We start from the raw sequence: 9,975 nt of genomic DNA, 5'->3' as shown, positions 1-9,975 counted from the left end.
ACAAATTGCAGATTATAACTACATACTTACAAAAACCTATTTTTATTTTAAAGAGCTTTCAAAAATTGAGATATAATTCACATACCAGTGTGCACAATTCAGTGGTTTTTAGTACATTCACAAAGTTGTGCAACCATCTCTCTAATCTAATTTTAGAACACTTTTGTCACATCAGAAAGAAACCCTGTGCTTCCCCATTATTCTTACCAACCCCGCCCCCCGCCCTAGGCAGCTCATAACTGGGTCATGTACAATATTTGTCCCTTTGTGTCTGGCAGCTTTTACTTAACATAATGTTTTCAAGGTTAATTTTCAAGTAATATCAGTATTTCATTCCTTTTTATGGCTGAATAATATTCCATTGCATATATATCCCATATTTTGTTTGTATCTCCATCAGCTGATGGACATTCGAGTTGTTACTACTTTCTGGCTATTATGAATAATGTTGCTATGAAATTTGGAAGCAACTTTTTTGTTTTTTGGCTGCACTGTGCAGCATGCAGGATCTTAGTTCCCTGACCAGGGATGGAACCCATGCCCCCTCCAGTGGAAGGTGAAGTCTTAACCACTGGACCGCCAGGGAAGTCCCTGCATGCATTTTTTTGTGCGGATGTATTTTTTTTTTTAATATCTATTTATTTAGTTTGGCTGTGCTGGGTCTTAGTTGCAGCACGTGGGATCTTCGTTGCAGCATGTTAAGTTGTGGCATGAGGAATCTTTAGTTGGGTATGCAGGCTCTTAGTTGCGGCCTGCATGTGGGATCTAGTTCCCCGGCCAGGGATAGAACCCAGGCCCCTTGCACTGGACCACCAGGGAAGTCCCTGGATGTATGTTTTAATATCTCTTGGGTGTACACCTAAGCTTGGAAAAGAGTAATACATATGCTACGTTATGTGGAAACTCTATTTTTTCTTTTCCTATAAATTTATTTATTTATTTATTTATTTTTGGCTGCGTTGGGTCTTCATTGCTGCACATGGGCTTTCTCTAGTTGCGGCGAGCAGGGGCTAGTCTTCGTTGCGGTGTGCGGGCTTCTCACTGCAGTGGCTTCTCTTGTCAGTAGTTGTGGCTTGCGGGCTCTAGAGCGCAGGCTCAGTAGTTGTGGCGCATGGGCTTAGTTGCTCCGCGGCATGTGGGATCTTCCCGGACCAGGGCTCGAACCCGTGTCCCGTGCATTGGCAGGCGGATTCTTAACCACTGCACCACCAGGGAAGTCCCTAAAGTTTCATTTTCTAAACGTTAATTTGATAAGATGATTTTCTAAAGACACTCTGGGGTCAGAGTCCCAGTCCTTAAGGATCAGTGCCCAGGAGAAGGGAATGGAGTGTTTTGGAAAGGTAAGGGGTGGGCCTGTGCTCCCCTTCCCCTGGGCTCTCTGAGGTACCGTGTGCTGCCAGCACATTTACTGAGGATAATTCTGTCGACTGAAAAACTACCAGTGGAAACTATCCTGTGTTTTGTGTGGTACCAGCCAGATTTTTCTAGTGGGGAAAAAAAAAAACCAGAAAAAAAAAAGACCTCCCCCTCCCCCACAAAGTTACTGCAACCACATGGGTGAGTCTGGCACTGAGGGCCAGAAGCCAGGAAGTGCAAACCACACCAGTCCTTTTATAGATAATCCTATGACCTGTGGTGATAGAGCGGTCGGCGGTGACCCGGGACTGGGGGGCGAGAGGAGCCAGCTGAGTCGCGGTGTGGAAGAACTTTGGGGGCTGATGGAAATGTTGTATGCTTTGGTTATGGTGTGGGTTCTGTGGGCATACCCACCAGTCCATACTCATCACACTCGAAGTGGCTGCATTTTATTGTATATAAATTATACTGCAGTAAAGTTGATTTTTAGGAATATGAATGATAAACCTAATCATTTTCTTTCGACCTTGATTAAAACGAAAAGAAGCCATGCCCCAAAAGACATCTTGGGACACTCGAGAAGGAGAACTTTATTGACAAAATAACCTTGAGAATTCCAAGTCCTGGGTTACTTATTACTTTGCTCCGAGATAAGGGAGAGGGAGGTTGGAGAACAGGGAACGGGGAGCAGAGGGGCAAAGGCTGGCTCTCCTCTGTACCGAGTCCTGCTCTTGCCTCGTGCAGGGAGCAGGGGTGTCCCAAGTGCTTCCTGGGCCCTCCGTTTCCTGACGGCCACACGGCAGGGCCTTGTTCACCTAACCTGCAGCATCGTTTCCCGTGGAGAATGGCTCTGGGGCTCCTAGGGCACAGCAGCATGTCTGCTGGACCCATCACTACACAGACGGGCTGTGCTCCCCCCGTCGTGTTTCTCGTGGGGCTGTGCACGTATAATCGGTCAGGCCTGGGAGGTGTAAATCTCAGCGCAAACAAGCACCCAGGTGTGCTTCCGCTTTTCATTCTTTTCAGTCCATTGCTGGACAGTTTTAATCCTTAGAAAGTTCTTCAGCACAAACCTCTAACGTTAGAGTGTAGAGTGTATTCCCGTCAGGGAAAACAAGGCAGAGCGTAAGACACAGACAACTCTGCCTGACCACGCGGCCTGGATGCTGCTGTCACCTGGGCAGGGACAGACCACTCCCAAATCTGCAGCTCTTCTTCGTCTATGGCCCCATTTTAAGCTGGGCATATCACTGAATAAAGACTACATTTCCCAGCCTCCCTTGCAATGAGGTTGGGCATGTGGCTATGTTTTAGCCAATGGGATGTGAGTAGATTTGGCAAAAACAGACTTCTAGGAAGTGTCCTGGAGGGAGGGGGCCCAGGCCCTAGTTCACCTCTTCCTCCTCACTGTTGGCTGGAATGTAGACTTGATGGCTGGACATGGGCTGCCATTTTGAGCCATGTGAATGAAAGGTCCACCCAGCAGAATAACAGCCTGTATCCTAATGCCACACACCAGCCCCGGACCACCTGTTCTAACTTCAGTGATGAGAAATACATTCCATCTTGCTTACAGGCTACTGTTCTGTATATTGTCATATGTCTCTGGAAAGTTTATGGGACAATTTGGGTTGGGCTCCCTTGGGGGTTCTTGTCCATAGGGTACCAACGAGGAGGCAGAGGTGGATTTTATCCACCGGCGGGACACGTACTGGGGGTAAACCTGGTCTCCAGGCCCCACCTCTGAGCCGGCCAAGAGTTCAGACAGAGAGAGAAGTCCTTTCCTTGCTTATGCCCAACACAGACACTTCCTGTGGAATGGGGGATGGGGTGGGGAGACCGCTGGCAGACTCTGCAATTCCAATGCCAGCCTCACCTGACCATCAAAGCCTTGCCCGCCACCCTCTGCTGAGGCTCCAGGCTCTGTGGGGTGCTCTGGAAGCACCCCACTGCTGGCCCTGATGGTTCTGACGGACGTGGTCTGTGTCTTGAAGTGACTCACATGGTGGCCATGTCCACAGGGCTGTGACACATCCTGTGTCCTGCTGACCATCCACTCTTTGTGACTCCGGGGCCCTGAAATGTCCTCCCTTCCCCTTTTGACCAAATGGGAGAATACTGCACCACGGCCAATCGCTCCACGAGGACCGTGACGGGGTCACTTCCCCAGGCCCTGGTTTGGTTCTACTTCCGGGGCCTGCAGAAGCCAGGAGCCACTATGGGTTGTAAAACCAAGAATGTGGCCCACTGGCCAGCTCTACAAAGATCTTAAGTCATCGGCCACTGCCGTCGCCGACCTACAGTGCACCCTGAAAGGGGTTCGGGGGGAAGACGGGACGAGGCACTCTGTGATTTGGGAAAACAGGTCCCTTAGAGAGTTAGATAGATTTCAGGAAAAATTTTAGTGAACCGGATTCCTGCCTCTTTCCATACACAGAAAAAAAGGGCTAAAATCATTAATGGAAATACCCCTTCCCCGTGACTAGCAGTTACCTTCTACCGAGATGTGTGCTTGGCTGCACACACCCCCTGGCCCAGACCACACAGATCCTGGCCGCTCCCCCACCTCTTCAGAGCAGCCCCTCAGAGCTACTGAGAAGCTGTCTCCCAGGCTACAGTCCTCGGTAAGATCCGGAAGAAAACTCAGCTCACGGCTCCTACGTTGTGCATGTTTAATGTCAGTCAACAGGTTCAACACAGCTGCCCCTTCCAGGGACACGCCCACCCTGCTCCAGGGCCCTCCTGCCGGGCAGCGGGCCTCTGTGGCCGCCCTTCTGCAAGGTGACCCCAGTTCTGGCCCTGCCCCCTCCCCCAAGCCCCACAGATTGCCGGTGTTGTCACTGTAGCCTAGACCGACCAGGCTCTGCTGGACGTTCTCTCCCGTGGTCGCCCGAGCGAGACCTGGGCCCACCTGACTTGCTCTCAGCCTTTCCGGCGCTTTCCTCTGCGCAGCGCGCACCTTCGCCCCGCCTCGCACGGGACGGCCACCGCGTGAAGCAGACCCAGTTTCTCGGCCCGAGCTGGGCCCGAGCGCCCCCATCCGAAAGGCCTTCGGCTCCCTACCCCCAACCCCTCGCGCCGCGGCCCCGGCGCCCCGCGGCCGACCCCCCAAGGGCCCCGGCCACCTTTCAGGAGACGAGGTCGCGGGCTCCAGGCACGCGAGGCTGGTGCGGGGCGGCGCCACCAGTAGGCCCGGGTCCGCAGCAGGCGGCGGCGGCGGGGGTGGGGGGTGCGGGCGCCTGCGCTCAGCGAAGGGCGGGCGGGGGTCTCGCCGCCCGGGCCCCCGGGCCCCAGGGCGCAGTGCTCGCTGCATCCGCAGGGGGGCAGCACAGCCCGCACCGCGCGGTTCTGGGCTGGCGTCCTCGCCCGGGTCCGAACCCTGCCATCGGGCGCTGCTCGCCGTGCCCGTTCGTGGGAGTCCCGCCCAAGGCGGGGGGCGTCCCGGGCTCCGAGAGCCATGTTTCGGGGGCCCTCGTCCTCATCCCTCGTCGCCCCTAGGACGCCGGGTGGGCGGCGGTCAGGGTCCCCGTGTCCAGCTCGGGCCGCCTCCACCCCTCCCCCGTCTCGCCGAGGCCCGGGGTCCTCGGGCGCCGCCCCCGGGAGGGGGGCAGCACGCGCCCGCCCCAGCGTCCAATCACCCAGGCCGGGGGGCTGCGGGGGTGTCCGGCCCTCCGTCTCCGGCTCAGACCCCCAGCCCGCGCGGGGCGCACCCAAGCCCCACGCGCAGCGGCGTCTGGTGGGCGGGGAGGGGGGTGGGCGGCCTCCGGAACGAGCCGCCCTCCAGGCCGCGACCCCAGAACAGAGATGACAGCTGGTCTCTACTCCTCGCACCCCTCGCTCGGCGAGTGGGTGCGCGGGGCGGGGGCGGCGGGGGCGGCGCCCTTTCCCAGCGCCCGCGAGTGGCCCCCGCCGGTTGTGAATGCAGAGATCGGGCCTCTGTGAGCGCCCGTCCCTCCCCTCTCTCGGTCGGGCCCCCACTGCCGAGCCCCCGGCCTCCCGACGCTGGTTTCCCCCTGCGGGTGCCCCCACCTCGTCCCCCCTCCCCCGCCGATCCCCCGCCGCCCCCCACCCCCTTCTCATTAGCATAGCAGCTGCTCGCCGAGCGGAACCCGCTCGCAGGAAAGGGCAGAGGCCTCGAGGATGAATGGGGCCCGCGGCTTTGGAGGGGGCGAGAGAAGAAAGACCGACAGACGGACGCGCCGAGGGACAGTCCGACGTACAGCCAAGCAGAAGAATGCGCCGGGCAGAGGGAGGGGCGTGTTGGCGGCGAGCAGGGAGCCCAGGCCTGCCGAGGCGGAGTGGTGGGGGAGGGCGGCCTCCCCGAGACCCCGGAGCCCCGGGAGGGGCTGCGCTGGAGGCCTCGGGAGGAGAGGAGCCGTCGGTGATTCCCAGACTTCCCAGGGCCTGCACCCGCAGGCTCCGCGGCCTCAGGCTTTGTTTCCCAGTTGCACGCAGCGCCTCCTTTCCTGTCCTCAAGGCCCGGGTGGACGCCGGCCTCCTCTCCGCAGGCTCCACTGCGACGTCAGGAGGTACTTGGCCTTCCGAAGGTCAGAACTGCAGGGCGGCGTCCCTGTGCCTGTGTGCGACCGGGGCTGTGCCTCCCTGCGCTGAGCCAGGGCCTTTGAGGGACAGAGCCCGGAAGGCAGCCCCTTCCCTCTCCTCCTCCGAACCCGTCGCTTTGGCCCTTCGCTCTGGCCGGCTGTGTCCTGGCTCCCACGCCTGCTGGCTTTGGACATCACTCTTTCTGGCTGACCATTTTCCTGCATTTCCTGGTCTCCCTCTGGCATCCCTTCCAACAGTAAACACTTCCTGCGTCCGGCCAGGGTCAGGTCAGAGAGATGGACAGTTGGACAGGAGCTGCCAACACTCCTGGCCGGGGGGGGGGGAGGTGGGGGGGAGTGGGGCGGGCCCTGCCCTTGCCCATTTGGTCTGTCTGCTTTCTCCATGGCAGCCACTCCAGGGGTTCCCAGAGGCCCAGCCCCGGGGAGGGTCAGCTGCGCCTTCTTTCTCTCCCTGGCCACAAAAAGGCTCGAAGAGCTGTTCCCACCCCTGAAGACCTGCCTGAGGCGGGGTGGTGGGGACTCCCAGGTGACAGGGGTCCCAGAGTGGGAGCCTGCACCCTCTGCTCATCTGTTTATAGCTTTGATCCCCTCTCCTGCGCGAGTGCCTGGGGTGGGAAGTGGAGACGAGGTCCGGCCCACGTGGGGTCCAGGTAGTGCCCAGGCCTTATACCCCAACAGCGTCCAAGTTCTAACACCTCCTCCTTTGGGGCCAGGCACCCCCAGCACCCTCAACCACTCCCCCTGAAGGCTCAGGTCAGGCCTTCCCCTGGGGCCTCATTTGCATCAAATATTCCACTCACCTCTGTGCCGTCTAAGGAGGGAGCTGGTCCACCTAGTGGGCCAGCTGGGGGTCAGTAAATGCTTGTGTAACCAACTGAAAATTCACTCGGAAAATCCTCAGGGCAGAACAGAGTTGGAGATGCAAAGTAGGAACAGGGTAAGGGCAATGCGTCTGTCTTGGGACAAAATGTAGCTGCGCCCCCCTGAGAGGAAGCTGCCACCCTCAGGCTTCTCACAGGGGCTCTGGAAGCTTTACAGGAGAAAGTTATCTTGTAACTCTCGAGTCCCAGTAAAGTTAGAACTTCCTTCCGTCTCCTAAGGGGGGCCTGATCCCTCCTAAGACCCCCGTCTTTCTTCCTTCCGTCTCCTCTGGGCGGGCTACTCTTGCCCCTGGGGGATGTCCTCCCCTGCACCCTCTCCCATGCAAGCTTCCAGGGTGGACCCAGAGTTGAACTCGGGGTCTGTGCCCTGGGGGAGTGGCTGCCTCATCTCCCAGGCACCATCAGGGACCGGAGCAGAGGAAGGGGTCTCTTACTCATCAGAAGTTCCCCAAAATTTAAAAGATACCCTTTCTGTGCAGCAGGTGGTCCAGCAGAAACCCACAGTAGCAGGGAGCTAGAGGGGCCTGATCCCTCCTAAGGGGGGCCTGATCCCTCCTAAGACCCTTGGCATCTCAGGCTGGCTTTGGGAGGGGGAAGGGCGGGAAGAGCTCCAAGTAGAACTTTCCACGTGGAGGCCTTTGCCAGGGAGCAGAGGAAGTGGTTGTGGGCGCCCTCAGGTGCCCCACTCCCATGGCTGGAAGCAGGCAGGCGGGCCCTCACAAGTCCTGTGCGTGGCCACTGCGGTGCCTTTGAGCTGAGCCAAGAGGCAGCTTACCAGGCTGTCTTCAGGTGGAAACAAGCCAAGCGCTGCACAGCCGTCACCCGCAAACAGCATGTTGCCGCCTGACCCTCGTCCCGGTGCCAAGCCCAAGAAGAACCAACAAACTTTTTTTTAATATAAAAAGATCAATGAAAAATTTATTTATAAATTTTTCACGCTGGGCTACAAGTCTATATCGTACACTCAGGAATGTGCTGCAGACTTCATCCAGTTAAAAGTGATCACACCGGGACCCATACACAGCTTCCATGTAAGCCTAGAAAGTCTTAACATTAATTAACATAATTAAAAAAGGTATTTGCATCTAGAAAAAATATACAGAAAAACTCCTTTTGGAGTAATCTGTGCCTCAGTTTCAATGTCTGCTTGTTTCACTGACATTATCAATATATTCTTCTCACACAAAGTTTTATAAAAAGCCACAGATGACTGCCCAAATCTGACCAGCCACGCACAAAGGGCCTCCACCCACCTGTGTCCTCAAGTGCTCCCCATTTTTGCACGAAGGGTCAGCAGCACTTCTACCCAGGGGAAGCCTCATTTAAATTTGAATAATTCAGCCTCCCTTTTATTTCTCAGGATCAAAACAACAAGGGGTGTGGGGTTGCATAGAAAATTGGAACCTCTGAAACCAGGAAGGGCGCCTTTCGGGACAGAAAGTGACGCAGAAGCACCGCCTTCGTCCTAGGTCCTCGCGCGGCCCCTCCCGGCGGCCCCTCCCCCGTGGCAGGATTTTCGGATTCGAATCGGGTCCTTGAAGCTCCGGGAGGCTGAAGAGGGGCAAAGCGGCCCTTCAGCTCACTCAGCAATTAGCACAAGAGATTCACAGTCTTATAGGCATTTTATAAAAATATAAATATGGGTACAGTTGCCCTCACAACGCTGGATACAACGCCCTTTAAAATTGGGTCTATAACCAAGATTCAAAAAATACACCTAAAACTTGGCTTAAAATATGTTAATATTTTATATTCTGTCATAAATGTTATGACATTTAATCGTGGCAAATCCATTTACTTTTTTAAAAAAAGTGTGCAATCGACTGTTAACTATAATAGAACTCACTAGAAAAGGCTTGATCCCCACCCCCTCCCCCCCATCACCGCCACACCCGAGCACCCAGGCTCCCGCGGAAGCTTTGCAAACCGGCAGGCTTGGGGGATGGTGGCCTCTCACCGGACAAGGCGGAGGGAGGCCGGGGGCTTCCAAAACTCACGCGGAATTGTGTGTGTGAGTGTGAGAGAGAGGAGGAAAGGGAGGGCGGGGAGGAGGGGAGAGAGGTGAGGGAGAGAAGCCGGAGGGAGACGGAGCAGCACGGGGAAACCAGCAGGCTGGGCGGTATTTCAGTGCAACCAAGAAATGACAGACTCAAGTTTTTAGTTTTAAGACTAGAAAAAAAAATGCATCTTCCCCCCCATAACCACATTGACCACGCGAAATATTTTCCAAACAGAAAACTCAGGCGCACAAACATCACCCACAAATATGCACACACGTGATAAATAGTTTAGAAGCCCGGGAAGAGCAGAGCGTCGTCTCCGTCGCGCGTCGGCCACGGGTCCTTCCACCTTCAGGAGAACATTTTGAGCGGAGGATCCGGTGTCTCGGGATTCCGAACTTGCTGGTAGCGAGACTCAAATTTCAAAGGGGCTGGAGCCCGCGCCCTGCCCCCACCCGCGCGGCGGCGGGCGGGGCCGTGGGAAGCGCTCCGGCCGGTCCCCGGCGGCCGCGGGGGGCGCCGACCCCGGGCCGCGGGTGGGCGGGCGCGGCTCCCGTGGGCACCGACTTGCGCGCCGGACTTGTGGTGGCCGCGGGCGCCGAGGGCCGGGCGCACACCGAGGTAGTTGGAGGGAAGGTACAGCAGGGAGGACACGCGCGGGTCGGGGTCCGGGCCGGCATCACCGGCCGCTGCCCGCGTACTTGGCCTTGGTGATGAGATAGAGCACGATGTCCTGGTGGCCGCCGAACGCGGCGATGTGCAGCGCGCTCCAGCCGTCGCGGTTGGCCAGGCGGATGTCGGCGCCGAACTTGACCAGCAGCTTCACGAGCTCCAGGTTGCCGTCGATGACCGACTGGTGCAGCGCCGTCTGGCCCTCGGGCCCGAACGAGTTCACGTTGAACTCGCAGTTGGTCATGTTCTGCAGCAGCGACTGCAGTTCCTGCGTGTTGCCCTTGCGCACGGCCTCCTGGAAGATGCGCTGCGTCTGCGGCGCCGAGCAGGTGGACAGCTCGGCCTGGCTCATGCTGCCGCCGGGCGCTGGCCGCAGGCCGGGCCGGGGCTCAGCGCGGGCGGCGGCTTCGGCGCGGGCCCCCGGCTGCCTCGGGGCGCGCCGCGGCGCATGGAGGGCGCGGCGCCCCTGGGCCCCGCACGCCGCCGCTAGGCGCTCCGGGCAAT

The 9,975-nt window shown here is 57.6% G+C and overlaps 1 protein-coding gene across 1 annotated transcript; it reads right to left on the bottom strand.

The window, feature by feature from the left end:
- Window positions 1-8,940: 8,940 nt before the first annotated feature.
- NRARP (NOTCH regulated ankyrin repeat protein) lies at window positions 8,941-9,893 on the bottom strand. The gene has a single exon (XM_060153246.1). The coding sequence runs from the start codon at window positions 9,821-9,823 to the stop codon at window positions 9,479-9,481; it is 345 nt and encodes a 114-aa protein (XP_060009229.1). The 5' UTR covers window positions 9,824-9,893; the 3' UTR covers window positions 8,941-9,478.
- Between the last annotated feature and the right edge of the window lie 82 nt (window positions 9,894-9,975).

The sequence above is a fragment of the Lagenorhynchus albirostris genome, chromosome 7, assembly GCF_949774975.1.
Source record: "Lagenorhynchus albirostris chromosome 7, mLagAlb1.1, whole genome shotgun sequence".
NCBI lineage: Eukaryota > Metazoa > Chordata > Mammalia > Artiodactyla > Delphinidae > Lagenorhynchus > Lagenorhynchus albirostris.
This window is presented reverse-complemented; position numbering and strand designations above follow the sequence as displayed.